Here is a 23,680-nt window from a genome sequence, read left to right on the forward strand (position 1 = left end):
CTGTGAATTAAATCAATGTCAAACTTAAACTGCTCATTAAGCATCAGTGGATGTGTCAAGTGTGGCCACCTCATTGTTAAAGCTTCGTTTGTACCGACAGGGGGAATGTGTGTGATATCAAAATAAAAAATGTTTCGGTGCTTACTCGCCCACGCAGGCGTTTTTCACATGTTATGGTTGATTCAACTTGAAGTCAGGTGGAAGTCGGGTGATGCTCGGCTGGGAATTAGATAATTAACAAAGGTGTAGGAGAATGAGGGAAATGTCAATCAAGTGTGGTCTGCACAGGCCCACACAAACCTAAGAGGAGAATTATTCAGGACTAATGAGTGTTAAAGGCCTGTGTGGGTGTGCCACGTGTGTGTAGAGCCGTCAATAAACACGTACTCCGGAGAAAATCTGTTGTTTGCCAGTGTCCGTTGTGGCTGATTTACTATTTAAGGAGAGGCTGTTGAGACGAGCACAAAAAAGCAGAGCACCTTTAATAGAGCCCAACTGCACTGTATCATACTGATACAAAAGAGAGGAAATGAGACACAAAACAAATGATAAGTGACTTAAAATATGTACATTTATACACATGCGAGGGTATAGGGCTGTAAGTGACCTGTGGGTGCAATGAGCGCCAGTCTGGAACAAAACCAACATGGAGGAAATTATAGGAACTAAACAAACGTGGTTACAGAACATGAAATGTGACACATTTAAACTGCCGAGACCGTACGTTGTAAAGGTGGTTATCATCATTCCTCATTAAGCGCAGGCCTTTAATAGACATTTGTATATGTTTGCGTGTGGTTAAGCGGGTCATCCTTTTTGAACACATATAGGCAGAGTTAAAGGTGAATTACTTGTCAGTAGAGACAGGAAAAGTCATTTAGAATAAAGTGTAGTTAATGGAAGAGGTATATCACTGCTCATAGACCCATGTCAAGCTTAAAGTGTGTAGCCCGTAGCTTAGATACTGTATCTGTGCAGGGCTTAGTCAGCTTTAATATTGCATCTGCATAGCAATGACCATACATTCATCATCCTCACTCACACTGCTGTACCATATCTGTGCATAGAAAATCCTCCATCTACACAAGAAACGAACCTGGTATACAGAGGAAGCCATTGTACAAGTCACACAGGTAGTTTTTTTTCCCTTTTGTTCCATCGTCACGAGGAATCGTTTAAAACAAGTAATCATTTGCCCTTTAACTGTTGGGATTCCAAGGAGTGGTGAGCAGGCATTTGGGCTTTTTTGGGCTTCCTTTAGTGATTATCCCTCAAGGGCCCAAGGAGGCCTTTAACCAAGATAGAGACAATCAACCATTTACGCTAACATGCACAACTATCTAGGCACTTTAGAGTCACCAATTAACCTGAACTACATGTCTTTGAAGTGGGGGGAGGAAGCCGGAGTACCCAGAGGAGACCCTCACAGGCACCGGAAAACTCCACACTGGTTTAACTTGCAAACCTTTTTTGTTTTTCCACGTGCCAAAGTCACTCTATACGTCACTAGCGCGGACTACAGTGTCTCTTTGCTACACATGACACAAACTGGGTTTAAAAAAAAGGTATAATAATCCCACCCCTAGTCCCTGACGTAAGCAGTTCTTTTTTCTAGTCCAGCAAAGTGTTGGTGCCAGTTCTTTTTTTTTTTTACCAAGAGCCAGTTCTTTGACGGTCAAAACACAAAGAACTGGTTTGAGACCGGAACTGGCTCCGTACCGACCCTGAACCCAGAGCCCCCCATTACTTGAAGGTGACAGCGCTACTGCCATGCTGCCCTGATATTCAAGAAAAATCCGCAACAGGACACAAAATAAAGGATTTATACAATGGCTGCCACTGAATTACATCAAACAATAGATGCACCCAATAATGTAAAAGTAAGGTTTTTACGTGTTGAATTGCATTTGAATCTGCTGCCCAACCTTACTCTTGTTGTCAAATACCGAACAATCATTTGACCAAGAAAGCGTGAAAAGTTGAAGATTTGAAAATATATGTTTTTGTTATGCTTTCTGAAGAAAGGCCTGATCCAATCGTAGAGATTTGGAGAACCTTGAAGGTTATACATGCATTAATGTGCAATTCAACGAGCAAACACACACAACTGGATGCAGGATAAACATCATAAAAATCAACAATGTGTGGACCAAAATGTGTCCGTTCATTTCATGGCGTTGAGTTGGTAAATGATGTACATTCCTGCTTTATTTGTTATAGAAATGAAATCTCTATAGTCTTTTTTTGCATTGTTTTCTACATAGTATGAACAGCAGACAACACAGTCCATTCATTGCAGGACGAAAAAACAAAAGAAAAAACCCATTCAGCTAAATCAGTTAAGAGCATTTTTGCAGAATCAGAACCTCACACACTCCCATCAAATCTTTCCACCTATATACAGTTACATACTATACACACCTAGTTTGTCTGGGCAATCTGTTGCGACCGTGCAAGTGTGCCTGTGCTCTATCTGTGAACTCATTACATTCTAATCCCTGCCAAGGTACACAGTCAGAGTATATCCAATCTGCCGTTCTGGGCCAGGCACCTGGGATTGATCTATCAATCTATCATGCATTCCTTAATCCTCAAAAAGAAAATACGTTTGAGTTTTCAAATAAGCAGAATTCTTCAGTCTGGCTGGCAAAGGGCTGTGGTGAGTTTTTTTTTTTTAGAGCCTGAAAGTAAAATCCAGCAGCAGACGACGAGGACAGCTCTGTGTAGAAAACATGAACGTGAGTCGAAATGTGTTTTTAAGTAAAATCATAATGATGAAGTCCTGCTCTGAACTATGAAGTATCTGTGGAGTGTGAGTGGAAGCAAGGAGCTGCAGGACTATATTGGTGTCTGTTATACACACACATCTAATCCCAGAACAGCCTAGTGGAAGCAGCAGGCATAATCTTTGTAGATGGCCGTGCATGGGATCAGTAAAGTTCCTGCAGGAGCCCCCCCATCTACAATGTTGTCCTCCTCTCTTCCGTTTCCATCTTCTCTCCTTTCTCCATCGCTACTTTCCATCCGTGCAGATTGAGGACAGGAGTAAGGATACCGTATGTGATTTATATGATATGAACGTCCGTCTGCATGTTTCCTAGAAGGTGAAGGGGGATTCACAGGCGGTGCTGGCATCAGAACAGGGTCCACTGCAGGCAAAGTGCAGCAGAGAGCAGTGCGAGGCTCCAGGGTCGTGCCCAGCTGGCAGACGGCGAGCCCCCTCTCACCTTCACCGAGGGGGGCCTGGAAGGGTTCTCGTGCGGGCTGTCACCTCCAGGCTGTCTGCCGACAGGCCTCCTTTCACTGGCGGCCTCTGTATGTGCTGGGGGAGAACAGAGAGAGAGAGAGAGAGAGAGAGAGAGAGAGAGAGAGAGAGAGAGAGAGAGAGAGAGAGAGAGAGAAGAGACAGACACAGATAAATGGTTTGGCGCATCACTGTAATCATGGTAATATGCTTTAATGTTGAGAGTCCTTCGGGTTTTATAAAATCGTATATTAGGGGCTCATCATCTCCAATCACCATTACCGCCGCCTCACTCCGAGGATTTTCAAAAACAATCTGACATGAAAATGATGTGCGATTACGTCTGTTACAGTTAAAGTGAGTTCATATGTGCATCTGAAGAAGCACAGCTGTGGCTGCTTTAGTCGAAAGGACCTGTAATTTATTTTGAACAGTGCTTTGAAAAAATTCAAAAATGCATGTGCAGTGCTACTGGGCTGCTCTCGAACTACCAACTCATTTTGGAGCTAGTAAATCCCTTGCGTCTCTGTGTTTTTTCTGTGTTTTTCTGCCCTACAGAGACAGTAAAATAAAAACTCTTCACACACACACACACACACACACACACACACACACACACACACACACACACACACACACACACACACACACTGTGGTGGACTGATGGGTCGTCTTATCTCCAACAGCACCCTTTAAGCAGCCATTTTATCACAGGCCCCGCAAATCACACCAACACATAAAGCTGCACACACAAACACTTTGTTGCTGACATCAGTGAAATCCAAGCTTTCCTGAAAAAGGACTTGACTCATACCTCCTCCACTTGCTGCTCTTCCAGTTTCTCAAGCTTAATAACTTTGATATCACAATATCACAGCTCTGGTTGTGAACCTACATCATCCCTCTTGTTTGGCTTTATTTCAATGATCACATCATCGTCTTATGCACATGATGCAAGATAGGGGGACATTCCTACCTTAATTCAAGAGTGTGGTCCTTCAGTTTGAGAGCAGGAACTACTGATTTCATGTTTCATGTGCTCTTGCACTCAAATGACCCTTGTTTGTGCTTAGATTTCCTCTGCTGGTGACAGATTTCCTGCAGTCCAGCTTTAGCTCTTTTCCTTGCGCCCTTACGCTGCATCTGTGTGCAGATTTACATTTTTTCTGCTCTTGGATTATTTTGTGCGACAAGTCTGTCAAAACTTCCCAAACCAATGGAAGGCCAGGTGTAGTGACGACAATGGTGCATTTGCCAGGTCTGCAGGCAATCTGTGGGTTTAACGGGGCGAACGTGTGCTGTGCACCTGTCTCATATTACTAATGCGTCCTCAAAATAACAGTGACATACCGCACCCCTGACTTCAGACCAGGTTTTTGTTTGTCAAAAGCACAATCACTCTCCACGTTCTCGGCAGTGTAGCAACAATGTGCCCGACCACACCTCATTTTAGGATCAAGCACAGGTGCCTTTTCTATTTAAACAAGCTGGGCGCTGGATGGGAAAATAACAACTGTGTGGGAGTGAAACTGGCAAAGACACTTGCATCGCGCTTGATGCTTCTCTGCTTTGCTTTAAAGCAGTTATTTTGCTTTCCTCTGGGGGGTAAAAACATGTTGTTCTCTAAAAGAAATCATGCATCCTACTCTCTGCTCCTCTTCATGACCAAACCCAACCTAAAAATGTACATGATTGGATTGAAGACAGATGACCACCCTCAGCACACAAATTCCCCAGTAAAATCCCATAAACATGCATCGCTCAGGTGATACAAGTGTCATACATTTAGTTTGTACCCTCCTGCAGGAGTGAAAAGGCTCAGAAATCCCTGTGTGAGCGCCCAAAGATGGATGAGGTGACATCAAGGTTTGCTGATCCCAAAGGATACAGCAAGAAACACATGCAGTCAAGGGTGAAGGATAGAACGGGGGGGTGTTGTGTCAGGGAGTAAACAATTTATCAGACTACTGACAATGATCACTGTCAAAATGTCTCTTTAGGCAGTCACAAAAACAGGCCAGGTTTGCAGGGATTGAGACCAGCTTGGGTGTGTAAACCAATCTGTCTAGATTGTCTGAATCCATCTGTGAACTCAGCTGCCAAACAACTCGACAGCCAGGTGTGTGGTAGACGTTGCGTTAATAGGAAACCTAAAAAGAGCTCTGCATAGCTAACTAAATCAACTCTTCACAGATATAAATTGGTGTTTTGGAGATGTCATCTGATATGATTTTTCTTTCAGATATGCCATGTCCAAATTGTTTTTTAAATCTTCTGTAGAACTGAGAATGTACATCAACCCATCCCTATTATGCACATGGGTTTTATGTGCATGCAAGTCTGAATAAGGCTCGGCAGGGCTCTAGAGAGAGAGAGAGAGAGAGAGAAGTGTGTGCCAATGGTTTTGTGTTGTTCCAGTAGACAATAGACAAAGACATCATTTGTCCCAAATCAGATTGCTGTTATTGTTTCAGTGGAAATGGGCTGCATCTCATCAGAGACATGTCAGAAGACAGCAGTACAACACAACACTAATACATCTCCACTGCAGGCTGCCCAAGTGGCTAATTACTGGAACGGGTCCTTGGTAGCTATTCAAGAATGCATAGTGTTGGTGGAAGGGTTTGGGATCTGTTAAATAAAATACTATTGGATGAAATAAAACTGATCATCTAATGTAAACTAATGTAACCATTTGTGCCAAACTTGGTAATTGTCTAGATTGCCACTGGCTGGGAAACACATAAACAAGATGGAATCAAATTAATATTTTATCTGATGCAGTACAGTGGTAGAGAACTTGTTTTAGATTCAAACAATTTGTAAGGATGCAATTATTGATATGTATATATATATAATATATATTGAATGTTGTTACACAGGTCAACAATAGAAACGTGATTATGCATTGCACCATATTAAACTTGGAGAAATTACTTTTCAAGAAGAGAACATTTTTATTCGGTAGATTTATTCTTAAATCTTAATCTTAATCTTTATTGCGGCGAAACCTTCATGCACAAGGAAGGCCAAGAATCATATGTGGTGAATTTTTGTTTAAAATATTCAAATTTTCTTTTTCAGCTAATTCAACAAACACATTACTTTTGAAAAGAATATAACAGACTGTGATGAACACTGTTATCACATGGTGTGAAAATATTGTGTCATGATAATATTTAAATATTATTCTAATGCATATTATTATATCATATGGATATGTGAAGCATTCAAGCGTAGCAGTAGTTGAAAGAAATGACATGAACACAGTTATAAAACAGAACAGTAGAGGCAGTAGAGACGTGAGGGAAAAAAGAGGCGCATTGAAATAGTTAAGTCCCCAAAAGCATGAAACAACCTGAAGCACATCAAAACCCGAAAACCAAGAGTGGCAGGAGGATAATGGAATGTGATGTTGTTGTCATAATGAGATAATGTTAGCAGATAAGCTGTGTTTCATGAGCTGGCTCACGTCTAAATCCCCCAAAGAAGGAAAGAGAACAAGCAAGGCAGAAAAACAGAGGGTGGAAGGGAGTGAAAGATGATGTAAAGGGTGAGAAGAGGAAAATAGTTTGGTTTGCTTTTCAGCATGAGAGAGATGTCGCTCGCATCAAGGATACATGATGGCGCACCGCCGTGCGTCTCCCATCACAACAACATTCAACACTAAATGACATATGCTCTCTACCAGTAAAAGATAAATGTGATTTAATTGGTAAAAAGCTTTATTATAGTCAGCAAACGGTGACAGTGACAAACAAGAACAGGGCAGAGCAAACGTGGGAGACAAATAGATGCCGAGAGATCTGTGCAACATCACAGACATTAATGTCTGAGAGGAAGTGTGTAAATGTGTGTGTCTGTGCCCTGTAATAGTATAAAGAATGGGCTGAGGGAGCTTTCATTTGTCATTAAAGCCTGCAGCAGACAGGGTCGTGAGAAGAAAGAGGATGAGGCATCATGTCGCTTCATCCATCTGAACATCCAACACTCATACAGGGACTGTGTCACCTTTAATACTACAGATACAACACAAGACCCTCTGCCACCCTGTTGACCTCTCTGTTGGCTAAGTGTGTGAGAAATGGTTCATAGTGTCCTTTGCCATTATTGCCTCTCCAGGGGCAGCTTGTGTGTTTGGAGGAGACTCCATTTCCCTCTGGCCCAGGAGCAACAACAGCTGCTTCTAACAAGCCTGGACGCTGCACCGAGGAAGAGGTGGACCCCGGGTTCTTGCCAAGAAGAAGGAGGGATTGGAGGGTAGGGAGAGAGAGGAAGGGAGGAGTAAGGGTTGGAAGGTGAGTGGGAGGAATAACAAACGTCTTGTTCATCATTTCTTTGGGAAAATTCTGAGGGACAGAAAATTGCATGATGGTTGTCCGGGCAGCCATTACATTTTTCTGCTGCTGTCCTCGCTTTCTCTTTCCTTCACTCATCTCGTTTGTGCTTCTTTTGGTTTGTCAGCACCCGGCCACTGCTGCCGCACAGTCTAAATCCACTGATCTATGTAAAGGGAAGAAACTAAATGTCCTAGACTAAAAGATTTTGTCCGTCTTCTCCTCACTGTGTCACGCATAGACAAGACAACGCACTCTTAGGCTACGTTGACTCTGACAGCTTGGTTTATCACCCAAAACACGATCAAGCTCATTGTATAATAGACTAGTGATCTGACCACGGCAGATTCGGACCACATATGAAAGTGGCCCAAAAATCAATTTGGAAAAGATCAGATTCCATGTGAGTTGTGCTGTTTACACTATCATGAAAAAAACACACCTTAGTTTTGGGTCACTTCAGCCTGCAGTCTGGACATAGCCTTACAGTATGAATGCACACACCACACGTGGACATGAAAAGGAAACCGAGGTCCACATATGTGTTTTGGATGCTTGTTTGTCTGTCTGTCAGTCTCCTCTAAGCAGAATACTGGCATTGTAGCAGTAATCCAGTGAAAATTGTGCTACTGCACTTGGGCTTAGCAGGTTGTCATGCTATATGCCATCAACATGACAAGGCAGCTTTTGGAGTCTATGCTCAGACTTGTATCCATTATAAACATAGATATTTGCTCAATTTAATTGTGCAGTGCTGTCTCTGAATGAGAATTGTCTTGTAGCGTCCCACTCTTACTTTAGAGTAACCTATTTTGTACAGTTTAACTTAACCAAACCACAGAAGTTACATCTGCAAACAGAAGACTTTCTTGTTTACCAAGAGCTTTAAAGCAGTTTTCACTCCTCCACCTGCTGTGTACAATTATAAACACGGCCAGAAGGTAGAGTGCTAATTTACGGCACATAGGGGGAGTGTGATGGAGGTGGGTGGAGGTCAACAGCTTGCTCCTCCTCTCTCTCTCATTCTCACCATATTCCTCTCTCTAGGCTCACACCCTGTCTTGACCTTGCAGGTTTTCTCCCTGCTAAGCTGTTGATGGGAGACGGATACAGAGCGGTGGGGTGGGAGGGGTTGTAAAGCAGCTCATGGTCCTGAATTTTGACAAGGCTATTGGGTCTGCCTCACGGCGATGTTTCATTAAGAGAGGTGACCTTTGACTCGTTGTTTTTAATCACTCACACAGGCAGAAACACATATGTAAGCATGCACACAGGCAAAACAGAATTTACGCACGTTCATAGTGCATGTACGAACACACACACACATGCAGACATGCTGTCTGAATTAGTTGGTAGACGAGTGTGTGCTTGGTTCCAGTTTAAGTCCGAGAGCTGTGAGGATGCCTCAGAGACAACTGTTCCTCTACTTCCTCTGTGACAGCTCTGGTAAGCGGCCAAATAATGGCACTGTTTATTTGCTAGATGAATCCTTATTTGATGTTAAGAGTTCTTTATGCCACCAGCCAATATGTGCTCCATGTGTTCCAGCTCAGGGTTTCTCAAATGCTGTGAAATTATTTGAACCATTAGACTCTGTTGACCATGATTCACCATGATGTGTGATTATATACTTGTCATCTATCCAAAGAAGTTTTGGAAGATGTTTGTGTAGATTAACTGTTCAGCTGCCCTCCTTTGCAGCACAGCAATCAGATGGTCTACTGTTAGGATAGGAATGGTCTTTATACATCCTGAGAGCACACATCCATTCAGTGACCAAAGTTACTCCTTGGTTGCAATATTATCATAAACATATATTTTCACATGCCCAACATACTTGAATGTATACGGCCCAATAGACACCACCACGTGGTATATACAAGTGTTTTCAATTCTTGGGGTAAAGCCAGTATTACTAAGACACAGAGCAATCAATCTGCCTCCAATCAGACCTTTGAACAGTAATAAAAGATGGATGCTGATCCTCGTGGCAATGGATCAAGACTGTCCTGACACTGTTGGGTACATCAGGAGAATGTTAAAACTCTATGGGTCACAATGTATTTTTAATGCCTCTTTTTAACTGTCTTACACACAGACATTTACCTTCCCAAGAACTCACACAATGTTTCCTTATCTCTTTTCACACACTTTCTCACAAAGGGTGCTAAGGTTAAAGGGTGGGCACAAGGAAAGGATGCATTCACGCAGTTCATGACTGGCCATTCATCTTGGTGCTCTTTTTGTCTATGGTTCACTCTTTATGTGGTGCCATGGCAGGTTGGGGCTCCTCAACCCATCAAACTAATCTCCCTGTTCTGTATTCTAAGTTACACACTGAATTCCCCTGCACACACACACACATACACACATACACACAAAGTCGCTGTTCTGGGAACTGTCCTTCTGGTTCACAGGCAACCTGCGTAGGGAATCCAGGACTGGTACAGGGTCTCTGGCAGGCCACTCGAGGGGCTAAAGGGCCAAAAATACAGGGGCACCAGTGGGGTACACATCAGAGCCTACAGCTAACCTAGCAACGGGCACAGCAGCATGGCAACTCCAGAGCAGGGATCAGTGCAATGGAATCTACCCTGCGATTCTTAGACTATTAAGCTCCTTGGCAAGATTAAGATTTACTCCCCTAGATTCACACACACAAACACATACACACAGAAACAAATAGGCTAAAGGGGCCCTGGGAGGACAGTGACCTCCACCAGTCAATGTGACAGATTCACAAGATGGAGGGGACTCCTGAGGAGAAAGCAACCTCTATGCAACAGAGGAGCGGGTACAACTTCTCCATCTTACAGCGGCACATACATTGCATTCCCCACCAGAACACTCATTTGCCATTTGGATGATATCAGTGTTGAGACACACACGCCCAACACTACACCTGCCTGCACTCAAACGCCAGATGCCTCCTTGCATTGGCAGGTGTCAGATTGTCCTTGTCGACAGACAAGCGTGAAGGATGCAGAGATAAACTCACATTCATATTCTTTTGCTCCCTCACTGAGACACACATGCATGCGCACACTTTATTGCCATCCATTATAGTCAAGAGGAAGTGCACATCAGGTAGCACTCAAGAGATATTGTTGCTGTGTGTGTCTCCTGTCTTAACATTCCACACACAAATCTCTTCTCTTGCCCACTGCAATCCCCCAATCAGCACACTCTCAGGATAAATAATAATATTCCCTCTAAGATTCTCACTTAAACTGTACAGAGCATGTCCTTTTTTTTCCTTGTGTGCCAAGAATCCAATGATGACTTCAATGCTTCAGAGGATATAAGCTGAATTGTGGAAAATATTTTCCAGTGTGTTAGTGTGTAAACTTTCAATAGGGTGCTACCTTCTCTGTGACACCAAGAAGCAGGAGCCATACAACAGTAAGCAGCAGAGAATAGATTGCAACCTTGTGTAAGTCCATGTGAGCAGCCTCCTATGAATTAATACGATCTAAGTGATGCTCGCTTCTTCAACTTCAAAGCTTTTTCAGAAATCTGTGTGGGTTAGAAAAGGAGAAAAAAAATACATGGTGTGATGTTATAAATGTTTGATTTTGTGGGGGTGAGTCAAATACTTTGATGTATACTTTTGATTGCATAACTGACTGCAGTTTTAGAAACAAATTACACATGTGCACGACATTACCTACGCTGTCAGTGGGCCTTCCAATCTGATCTGTAATCAGCTGAAGCAGTGAGAGGTCAGCCCCCTCCCAGCCCGCGGGCCTGACAGTCCGCTCCAGGTTCAGCTCTAATTGCCAAATCAATTATGGATAAGAGAGAAGGGCTTTGTCGCTCTCAGTGCTGGTCAGTAGGATAGGCTTTTAATGAAGTGACTTGTCTTGCATGTGCATCCCTTTGATAGATACACATTTATAAGACCACACACACAGACTCCCACCGCAGGTAGTCAATACAAAAATTGGCTCATTGCTTGCAGCTTCCATTATCTAACCAATCATGCAATGCTAATGCAGCTCCGCTGTCTAAAGCAGATAGTCTGATCGTGGTTTTGCTTTAAAACAAGTTTGAATCGTTTGAGTTTGCTATTCAAGGGGCCGGCCTCATTGGGAGAATTCCATCCCAACTCCCTCCATGCTTTCTTTCCCTTTCTCCTCACTTAGTTTGTATTTCCCCCTGCATACCAGGGTGAACTGAGACAAAGAGGATCAGACTCATCCCTGCTTATCCTTCAACAGTATTTTTCAATATCAATGGAATGTCTGTCTTTATTTTCTCAGTGCTGTGTTACGGCAGGAATGCCAGTTTGTGTTTGGAGCCAGGGTTGGGCTACGGGCAAGGCAGGCGAGAAGTCAAGAAGGTAACTCATGCAACTCCCCCGCCCACCCTCCGAGCCAATCCCCATCTCAACTACCAGCAGCTTGCATGGGTACAGGCATTAATAAAGAAGCCTAAATAAACTAGGGCTGTCACAAAGTTGCCTCAGTTGTAGCTTTTGCTGTTGGTGTGTGTAGCTTGCAGCAACACATTTCCATAAATCCATTTATCACTGATTAATTCTGGTCCCAATGACAACAAGGACAAGTTTAATCTGAGCCTGGCTGCAGTTGCGGGGAAGGGTGGTGTATGAGCATGTTAAGCACACAATAAATTTCAGGTCAGATCTACTGAATTTGCAGCTTTCAATAAAAAAAACTCTTTATGAGTCTGGACACCATCTTTAAAATGCCATTTACTGTTTGGGAACCTGCACATGTTGTAAGGATTTCTCGCTATGTAAGTGGATAAGAGCTGCTTTTGTGGTGCTGTAGTTAAAGACTTTTATGTGGCGACAAAATCAGAGCACTGAGTCACTAGCATTCCTTTTTTCTCGGCTAGTAAACTTCATAGCAATTATACAAAATGCTAAATTCTATGTATCGTTTTTTTTACTAACTGCCGAGGTCGTAATTCCTAACACTTCCTTTAGTTTATATCCACACCGAAGATTCTTGGTGTTTCCCAAACAGGATCCCAAAGGTGTGCTGGAGAGGCTCAATCATAAAGGTCTCAATGATACTGCTTAGAAAGGAAATGATGATGCTGGCTAATGAGAACCATTCTCCTCTGATGACCTCATGCCTAGGGAGCCCTTCAAGCTAATATGCTCTCAAAGTGCCATAAAAAAGCCACAGGGCAGAATGTGCCAAGCTAGGATGAAAGAGGAGACTACTGAAAAGCTGGGTGGAAGATCGTAAAAAAAAGGGATGGATGGGGACAGCAGGAAATTGGAGACGGTTGATAACAAATTCTATTGTGTAATATAGAAATAAAAACATGTTATATGAAAATTTCAATAAAACATAATATTTGTCAGGTATTTTTAGTGCTCCAAATGGGTTTGAGCACATTTTTCTACAGGATTATCACTATAATTGTTTTGTTAGTAAGATAAGTATTTCCCCAAAATTAGTTTCATATGGAATAATACTGACATTTCTCAGAATAAATCACAGATTTTTTCAAGGTAAGTATTGAAAATATTGTGCAATCTTATTCACTAGCTGTGTCACAGATGAGTCGGAATATCTGCGAGAAATTGTAATTTACTCCTCCCATATCCATACGCAAACCAGACCATCTCCCTGCCCCGCCAAAGCTATCTCTGATCCTCTGGTTCCTTCTTCCCCAGCCCTGCTCTGCCCTACGGAGCTCACTCTTAGCCCCTTGAGCTCCAGATGAAAGGCTAGGGGAAATGGCAGTCCTACTGGTAATATCCGCCATGGGACATCTGCTGTCCAGCCGGCCTCTACACACGCTAGTCCTCTGAGGCCCAGGCTCATTCCAGGTCCTAGGATGGGAAGAACAAGGATTGGGTCTACCAAGCCTGGCAGAGAATACGAGCACCAAATCCCTCATCCACCCTCTCACGCTAGATTGAATCATAGGTTTGTACAATCATCCTCTCTGAACCTCAACCCTTAACTTTTTATCTTCACGTTAGCTGAACTCCCAATCCTCTGTTACCTCTTGTACTGAAGCATCACGTCATACAGGTCTATGGTATTAACCCCGCATTTTCGTCTCAAAGCGTTTTCCTGCTCCAACACCTCTATTTTTGACCATTTGTCCTTTCTCCAACAACAACTTTCATCTCTCCTCCCTTAATCTCCGGTTTTCTAACATGAAAGGTCAATGCGTGCTAGGTCCAGAGCAAAAGAATGCGGCAGTATGTTTGGGGCCAATCCATTGTAATCCTGCTAACACTGGTGTAAGGTTGACCATATCCTGCCCATGCAGACGCTCATGTTGGGAATGTACTTCCCCTGCCAGGGTGAACAGCTGTCCCACACCTTTACAGCCTTATAGTCTTTGGAGAGACGTTCTCTCCATTCCTTTGACATTCAGGAACAAACACAGCAGAAACTCAAAAACATACTGGAATGATACGTCACTGAATTACAGAATCAAAGTCATATTCAAGGTTATATCAGACACATTAACATCTCCCTACAAGAAAGCTTGTGTGTGCATGAACAAAATAGAGAGTGAAAGGAACATTGGGCATTGATGGATAATGAATACAAGTCTCAAATACAGTTTGTGCCATCCTGACTTAAATGTATAATTAGCTGATTGGGGCCTTTTGATGAGCCTCTAGTACATGCATGCATGCCTATAATCTCCCCTAACACTGATATATGACAAATGCATGTGTACGTCTATCTTTCTGAGGACCAGTGTGACAATTAGCCCTTCCAGAGTCAGGACATTTTGGTCGGTCTTCTTACTAAACTGCAAAGGACTGTAAGGGATACAACTTTTAGGGTTAGGATTAGATTTAGGTTTAGGATAGGAAGCAGGTTAGGGCAAGGCAAAGCAGTATGTAGTTGTGTCCTCACAAAGGAGAAGACCAAGTATGTGTGTGTGTTTAAATGTAGACTAAAATTTGCAACTTTCGCTATACTAAAAAAACACTTCACAAAAGTAGCAGCTGTGAATTTGAAATAGTGTTCGGAGTTTACTTCCCTTAGGGTCAGGTTTACACCACACACACACACGGCCAGCTGTTTCCTTCTGTGTGAGGGTATGCAAGGAGAGTAAAGTCAATATATTTGTCCCTCTCTCCGAGAAAAACAGAAGCACACTGATCCTCTCTTAAATCTTCCCGTCTTGTCAGATGTACATAATTATGTTCTTGAACAGGATGGCAAGGCAAGACGAGCATTGCCAGCGGCTCCATGCTAATAGACAGGTTTAGCGACTGAAGTGCAGCGAGTGAGAGCAATGCCAGGGGTGTCTTCACTTTCTTGATGAGCTCACCAGTGTTCCTGACAGATGGTGTTTGTTACCCAAAGAGAATTGTACTTCCATGGCTGTACGATTCACACTTTTTCACTGCATATCCCTCTGGCTCAATCACAGACAGTGTTTATCCATGTGTGTACTTCTCCTCCTCCTCTGAGATGGATAACTTGCTTTTCTCCTGCGTGTATTTTCTGTATTTTCATGGCTTCTCACACCTTTTCCAGGTGGACTGCCTCAACAGCAGCACAAACAAAACTGTACTGCACTCAAACACAAAGGCTACAGTGGGATTTCATTTTTCTCCCATGTTCCACCCTAAACTGCTTTAACATTTCATGAAAACTAAAAGCAAACTCCCCTCTTCCCTTGCACTTTCAATGCAAAAGGAAAAACATCTCTTCCATGTCTGTTTTCTCAGATTTGCACATCCACTGTGCCAGAATCTCACTCAAGACTGTTGGGAAGCAGGCAGACAAATGCACAGACATTAGGAGTCTCCTTTTGATATTTAATGGAGAGATAGTCTAACGTGCCACTGTGGGTCTTTTTTTAGAGATTAATGCGTTAATAGGCAAGCTACAAATGAATAGCTCCTTTGGAAAGAGCAGCCATAAGTGTTCCTGGGCCAATACAGTTAATAAGCCATAGTCACGCCACAAAATGCACCACAGAGGAGGCTCTCACAGCCGCAGGGCAGAGGGATGATATGGTTCATTAAAGATTCACTGAATAATTCTCCTGTTCATGGCTGTGGTCATGGCTTCGTACATGACCAGGCCTTGTTTAGTTGGCGCACAAAGTACACTAGCATGTCTCCAGGCAAAAGTAGCAGGATCTGAACCGCGATCAAACAGGCATGAGATCATGCAATCAGACTGCGCTTTCTTCTAGTAGTGGAGAGCAAATTGGAGTATGTGAAAAGAATGTGACTTTTCCAACTCCCTCTCTCAAGCCTACACATACATAAGATATACATATATATATAGCTCAGTGTTCCTATAGTTACCTGCAATCCTTTGGTTTTCACAACTATTCTTAGTTATGTATATAGAAGCTCATATATCTGCATCATTTTATAATGCAGAGGGCTGTGTGCATGAATCTCATCTCCTATAAGACTTGCAGCGGTTCCATCATATCTGAGTGATGATAGAGACAGTCAGTCTGTCCTCTGCAGATTAGTGCTATTCATTAACATGTAATGAAGTCTCCCTCAGCAGAACAGTGGGTGGTCATGCCCCCTTTTTAACATGGACCTTGGGAGCTCTGCCACATCTACAGAGGCATACAAATGAACAGGCAGATGGCAGATAGGAGGCAACTATGCCTCCTATCACTGTAATGCATTACAATCCCACCAACACAAGGAATTCCTTTAACAGTTGCCAAGGTTGTTGCTTGAATCAATAGTGGTTAAACCAATGTTTGTGAAGTCATGAGAGAATAATAGATCAGACGATCTGTTTTTTGTTTTTCTATTTCTTCTTTAACATATCTTAATCCCAATGAGTCAATGTTACATTGAAATGCTAATTTTAAAGTGTCAAGCACTACATTGCCTCAAGATGTCAGATGTATATTGAGCTTTAAAGTCTTGAAAATAGTCGGAGGAAATTCTTGATCCAGAACTGGTCACTTTATGGTGCTTAGCAGGGGAGTGTGTAAGTATCATGGATAAGTGCATGCTTACTTGACCAGCCTTGGCCAGTGTAAATGGACAATATAAATAGAGTCTTTACTCCAGAGGACGAGTGTTGTCCAGCTCTTAGCATTCATAGTCCACAGAGAAACTAATTGCTTTGAGGCATAAGCTGCTTTCAGACATGCCATGAACTCCTGACATTTTCCTGAAACTTTCCGTAGGGGCTGTACGTGAGGTTTCAAATGTCGAAGCCAATCGCTCCTGACGTTTTCTGGAAAACGCCTAAAAGAATTCGGTGTGAGCCAGTGCTACAGCAAGAACATGTCGAATGTTGAAACGTTTCTTACATGAGACGGATGCAAAAGTGTGAATGTTATCGATATATTCCTGTTCTGACCTGGACAATATCTGGTTGCGTTATTTTATATGTGAGTGTCCGGAAAATATCCAGACCCAATTTTCCAGAGTTGTCTGAAAGTAGCTATGTAGTCAGAGTTGCCTCATAATCTGCAGTCTGTTTTTATAGATACAAATAGGGCGGTCACCTTTTCCAAGTTGCATAGTGTAACCAACATTGTTTTGAAGGCTCAAGTACAGCTGAACAAAGCTCACCAAGATATGGATTTGTACTTTGAGCACAGTCTAATCGGTTTTGTTCCGTAAATCTCAGACAGTGGTTTTGATTGATTATCCCCTGCTGAAATACTGCCTCTGTTGTCAGAGCTCTGAGGAGGCTGGCATGTTTTATCCACATCAAAACGAGGAGCAGGGCAGCAATGACCTGTCCAGAGCTGTGTGTTACTGGGAGTGTAATGGCTATTGATTGGTGCATTAGCTGTATATTGGCATGGATCATCTCCTTGCCACCTTGAAAACTATTGGTTTTAAACCATACTGGCTGTATGATCTTTTCTATGCTGATTTAGAGCCCTCACATCTTGTGAGTATTTTTTTGTTCATAAATAAATTGCAGTGGATGAGGTCTCATTTTTGCTTTTTGTGCTAGAATAGTATAATTTTGACAATTGTGGCCTTTTACACCACTTCCAGGACTACAAATAGCTGCAAGTAGTTACATGAGACAAGCACCGCGTGTTACATGAGTACAATAAGGATTTGACTACCAAGCCAGTAATCATCATCATGATAGGAGAAGACACTGATGGGATATGTCTTGCTTCCTGTCAGTCTTTGCTGTGGTCCAACTAATATATAATTTGTAAAAAAAAGTGTGCTGAAAATGTATAGGCCTAAAACAAGTCAGTGTTGCCCTTGAGGTGACAAAATGAGGTCTGTTGAAAATGTACATACAGATCCAGTGATGCCAAAGTTTCTGTAGGTTAAATTTAACGCAGAATTACTTACACTTCCCCATAATTATAGCGTAGTCTAGTCATATATAATCCTTGACACATCATCTTGCAAACTACAGGTAGAGACAGTAGGTTCATAGTCGTTGTCACGGCCAAGCCGAGTAAACTGATATGGATAATGATATAACAATAATTGTAATAATAATAAATAAACATAAATAATAAATGTATAATTTAGATTAATAAATAATTTAGATTATTTGCCAAAAATGTTGAATGTCATGGTCAGAACATCTCGACGACCGGCACACTCCAATGTCTTGTTGTATTTAGTGGCGTTCTCATCATAATGCACATGTTAATGTATGAAGCCCTCTGTGTTGGTAAACATAACACAGAGCTAAATGTTATGTATGTATATATATATGACTGCTAAATCAGCATCTGACTTTACTGCAGTCTTGCACTTGGGGAAGCCAAAAAGAATCAGCTTATCACTGGACCTTCCCCTCGTTACATTCTCCTGTCTGCTTGGATGCCTCAGCGCACAGTATCCCCGAATGGCCTATATACCAACCACATAATAAAAAGAAAAAAATCATAACATTTATACCCAACCTCGCACCCGCTGCCATCGTGTATATGGTTGAGAGTGTTTTATCTCCCCCACGTTTCTGTCTCCTCTCACCTCGCTACTAAGTAAATGCTGTACAACAAACCCCTAAGTTTGACTGTGTAGTTAAAAAAACACCAGCATGATAATTAGAGATGATTAACATGAGGCTTCTACAGGAGATCAGATGATTATCATCAAAGCCAACACAAGTCCTAACACCTCTTCACTAATGTGTGTGTGTGTGTGTGTATGTGTGTGTGTGTGTGCATGTGTTAGTGTGTGTGTATGTGAACCTCTTGTGTCGCCACCTTCGCTGTAACCTCAAGGAGATGCAGTTAGGATCGCAGAGTGGGAAAACGTGTGTTAAAGTGAATTCCCCTCGCCATGTGGGCGGGTGAAATGTGGCTCCGGAAAAAAAAAATCAGAAGCAGCTGTGTTCTTGGTTATAAACTGCATTAAATCATCTGATAAAAGGTAAAGCACAATTTAAAAATATCACAATGATATTTTTAATCATCACACTGATCGTTGTGGACATGATGTGGGATGTGAATGATAAAACAAGCGGGGGATTTTATCAGCAGAGTGAAGGACACTTACAGATATTTTCTTCACCGTCTCCTGAGGCTTGACATCCATCTTCGTCATCACAGCCTGTGGAGCTGCCCTCCGACTTCCCACTGCCCAGCTCGTCCCAGTCATCCACCTGGTCCAGTTTTGGAAACCTCTCCTGGGTCTCCTAAACCACAAACACAGCAATGCACGGTCCATAAAGCACTGGTTCATGTATAAGATATCTTTTCTTTTTTTTTATCTGCTTCTATACAGTTTCCACCCTCTAGTCTCTCTGGGAGTAAAATCTGATTTATGACAGTTGAAATCCATGTTCTGCAACGCCACATAATACCAGTAAGGAGAACAGCGGGTCCCAGTGGAACATAGAGCTTCCTCGTGTCTCCTGCGTTACTGCTCTTAAGTTGACACAACATCGCTCCTGCCTAGATATAACAGGCCTTGTATATTTTAGTGTCCATCAGATGACACATAGCCTCGTGGGGATAGAATAGAGCAGTGTGGGTGGTGTACAGGAGCAAGGGCCCTGGGTGGCAGGATGATGTGTGGCATTTAATTACAGACACATTTTAGGTGGAACATTGATTAAAAGGTTAAGAAACAGACCCCCAAACAAAAAAGGTTTATATTTAAGTCCTATTTTTTCCAAACTGCAACATTCAGCTTTTCTTTTAAACTCAATAAAAGATTCCTGGTGTTCAGTTTGGATAAGTCCTGTATGTTTAATACTCAACATAGTAAGACTGACCATGTGTTCATTGCATCTATTTCTGTGGGAATTAGAATGTAAAACATCTGCAATCATCCTGATGTTAGTTTATATTCCAGTTCACCCAGTGAGCAAATCACGATCTGTGAAATTTGAATCACTGAGCATCAAACCATCAATGAATTTTCTACAGTTTACAGTTTAATAGATTGTGAATCATTTGCCATGCATCTTTTGATACAGCTAATTTTAGTCCGATATTTTATTTTCATTTGACAGCCTGACTTGTGGGAAGCATATCACATCATACTATGACCAGAGTTCAGAGTTAAGACTCAGCCTGAGGCATGAAGCACTTCTCTTTAACACTCATCCCAGCATGGGGAAAACTAATTGGACCACCTGCTGGCGCTTCCTGCTGTCCACCCTCATCAAGGTGGTCTTTGTTCCATCACACCATATCTGAGGAGCTGCCCTGACACAAGAACAAATGGTGCTTTGGAGTATGAAGCCAGGACACGGGCACGAATACCAGATTTAAAGAACATGTGGAGACACACGGTTTGCTCGTGTTGACCATCCTTTTGCTTCATGTGCACATACGCACACTATCCAACATTCATGAGAAAGCAGGCAAATATAACTTTTGGAACAAAACTGACCTTCACATGGAGCGAACAAGCACTAAAGACATGCTGAGAGGTGGGTGGGAGGATGGGGGGCTTGGGATGTTGAGGAAGGACTATTATCCTTGTTATTGACACCAGATTCTGTCAGTCTCTCAGTCTCTCTAGCTCTGAATACCCCAAAAGAAACATTCAGTTCTAGCTGACATGCCTTTAATATATATATATATATATTTATTTATTTATTTAAAGGTTCAGTGTGTGGAATTTAATGATATCTATTGGTAAAGTTGCATGTTGCAGCTGAATACTGATGGCAGCCTTCAGTTGTCATAAAAACTCAAAATGTGTTTAGTTTGTCCAGTCTGGGCTACTGTAAAAAAACATGGCGGCCTCCATAGAGAGGACCCGCTCACGATGTAAATAGTATTTAAATATAAAGTTGCACATTCTAGGGTAAATACAACAACAAATTTGTACAATTTAGATGAAACACACTAGTGAAAACATCACTAGGATGATTTTATATTCATTTTCTGCCAATAGATCCCTTTCACCTAAATCGTACACACTGGATCTTTAAGATAGAGTTGTTTACCAATATAGAGCTGAGCAATTAAACAATATGAATAATAAGCAATTTGACAAAGTCCAATATATATGTTGATATAATTCTTATACATTGTGTAATCACGGTGAGGAGGTTTAACACATAGTTCTGATATATTTCTGTCCAAACTTTGGACAGGGGCTGGTATGTTCACAAATAAAAAAAAGGTTATTTCCCACCATATAAATGTTGGACTGTCACTGTTATTCTGCGACAGCTCAGCTGATGTCAAAGTTATCAGAGGAGTAGTTATCGGTATCCTTTCTAGTTTTAATGCCAGAGTAGTTATTACCACTCTCTGCTGAGGAGAGGGGAAGAGGAAACCGAACACAATCCCGGCACTAGCAGGCACTTGTGATTTTCTAACTCTTTACATCCGTCATGTATCCCATTTGTGAATGCACTCCCCTTCACTCAGGCCCGAGTGGGAGAAAATGAGCGCTGTACTGTACTGAGTCATGTTCAACCATAACACGAGGCCAAGCTTCATGAAACTCGAGTGTGCCCTTTAGCACAAGCAGCTAAAACATATCACTCATGCCCACCACAAAATAAATTGAAAGCCACTGACGGTCAGTGAATGGTTCAGTTTTTGAGCAGTTAGGTACAAGAGGATTACTTTGAAAAAATGCGAACAATATTGCTCACTCACAGTTTTGCACTTTATGGCTATGGAGAGGCTCACATTACAGCTGTTGACAGGCTCTTTGTGAGTCCGGGTTCCACCTGTTTTGAGGCTGAAATGCGATATGCCGTGTCAAAATAAGGACAAGCTTTGGTTCGGGGACTTGTGGCTCATAGGAGACACAATAAAAAACATCATTCCTGCCTCAGCTGTAAACTATACCAAGTAAAGTGTCATACTCATATTTCTCCTCACACTCCGAGGAAACTGTTGTGCTGCTATGAATTACAGGTGAAAGTACAACGACTTGTGTACGAGAAAAGTATGAATTTAAATCTCCATTCACTGCATTAATCCAGATATTTTCGCAGAGGCCTGCAGGATAAAGATAAGAGATAATGGAAGATCGACAGCAAGAGAGAGAAAACATCTTTCTTGTTTCTGGACAGCAACCATGATAAACACATTAAACCTCTTTATTATGCAGAGCAACTGAATAAATCCAATTCGCATTCCACGAGTTCACAAGAAAATGCTGTGCTGAACAGCAGAATGGTGTGTACCAACACCATCCAGATAACCAGTTGGGTATTAAGCTAATAACCGGGCCGTTCGGAGGACGTTTAACACAATGCCGCTTGGCCCAGCTGTCCTTAAAGCATGTTAATTAGAGAGGGAATCAATTAAGGCGCCGTCGCTGTGGAAACCACAGTCGGGTCGTTGTAGAATTGTCGGTTGGCTGCTGGCCAGAGCAGTTTGTTGGTTTGTTTGCGATGAAGTCAGGACTGAAAAAGTGCCAGAGCTCCACTGTGGTTAATTCAGAGGTAACACACAGGGAAGTGAACTGTTTCATTCCAACAACACATTAAAGGAGCTAATTTCTAATTTGTCCCTGGAGCTACAGGAAGAGAGATGGACCCTCCTGAAATATGAGTTCTTAAACACTGCAGAATGAATTATACGCAGTGAATAGACTCTCTCTCTCTCCTGACCTTCTTTAAGAAACACAAGAAGACTTGCTGTGCTGAAAACTAGCTCAGACTGTCACTGATCATCTTGTTGAGTCTCTGAAAATGGCTTTTCTTTTGGAAACAGTGACGACATCTGAGGAAAGTTCACGCACATTAATGCTAAGCAACATATGCTAATTTCCAACACGCAAAAATAAAATCACATACATAGCATGAACTATTTATGTCGCAAAAAATAAAACCTTCAGCAGTCTCCTCCTGAACTGTCACACTGTAACGTTTGGTGAATGTGAAGTAGAAAGTAGAGATTCAGTGTGACTCTAACCCTACAGGGACAGATGTCTTTGTTCTATCATGACTTTCTTTCTGATATGTGGCACAAAGCTGAATCTCATGCTGTTGGATTATAGTGCTACTGTTTTTCAACAGCCTACACATATTGAGAAGTAAAAAAACGAACATTTAAACTGCTAAAGTTTAGCTAAATTGCTATTTACTTGTTATAAAACTGAACTACACTATGATCAATGGCAGACGTGTGTAGTTCCTCGTGTCTGCACTGCATTATGGGCTATTGAGAATACTTCTGGTTGACAAATGGGTGTCTGAGGCTCTTTTATGATACATTTCATCCTGCTTAAACATCGTTGGCAGATTTAAAGTGAAGCCATTTCTCTTCAGTGCAGTTCTACTGTGTCATTGTCATGGACATTGTCGTGTAAAGTATATTGGCCCTTTGTTGTAGATTTAGTATTTTTACAGACAATACGTCCATGAGATCGATTGAGAAAATGTCAGAGTGAAAAAAGAGACGGACAGAGGACAAAGGAGAAGTGGATGTAGAGGAAAGAGAGAGAAAATATAAAAATCTGTAATAATTTGTTCAAAAGGTTCAGTCGGGGAGTTTGGTCCTGGAGTTGTGCAAGCAGGTGAGGGCGCTGAGGGAAAGTGAGGGGTGGCAAAAAAGCAAGCTGCCAGCCTTCTTAAGGATTACCTTGAAATTACCCTGGCATCTGAAGAGAAATCATTTATTCCCACACGGCTTTGAATAAAATCCCAAATCATGAAATGTTTTCTAGAGTCTCGTCTCACCCCACCGGCTCTTTCTCCCCCCGCTCAACCCTCCGCTCCAGTCAAAGGATGAC

General features: G+C 42.1%; 1 protein-coding gene across 2 annotated transcripts in view; it reads right to left on the minus strand.

Moving 5' to 3' along the window:
* Positions 1–553: 553 nt before the first annotated feature.
* The window catches only part of LOC118117284 (glypican-5), a 95,433-nt gene continuing 72,306 nt past the window's right edge, over positions 554–23,680 (minus strand). For both annotated transcript variants that reach the window (XM_035169395.2, XM_035169394.2), the window contains 2 exons: positions 19,022–19,160; positions 554–3,322 (listed from right to left, as the gene is read on the minus strand). In XM_035169395.2, coding sequence (XP_035025286.2) covers positions 3,135–3,322; positions 19,022–19,160 — 327 coding nt within the window. In that variant the 3' untranslated portion in view covers positions 554–3,134. The remainder of the gene's footprint in view (positions 3,323–19,021; positions 19,161–23,680) is intronic.

The sequence above is a fragment of the Hippoglossus stenolepis genome, chromosome 11 (genome assembly GCF_022539355.2).
Source record: "Hippoglossus stenolepis isolate QCI-W04-F060 chromosome 11, HSTE1.2, whole genome shotgun sequence".
Lineage (NCBI taxonomy): Eukaryota > Metazoa > Chordata > Actinopteri > Pleuronectiformes > Pleuronectidae > Hippoglossus > Hippoglossus stenolepis.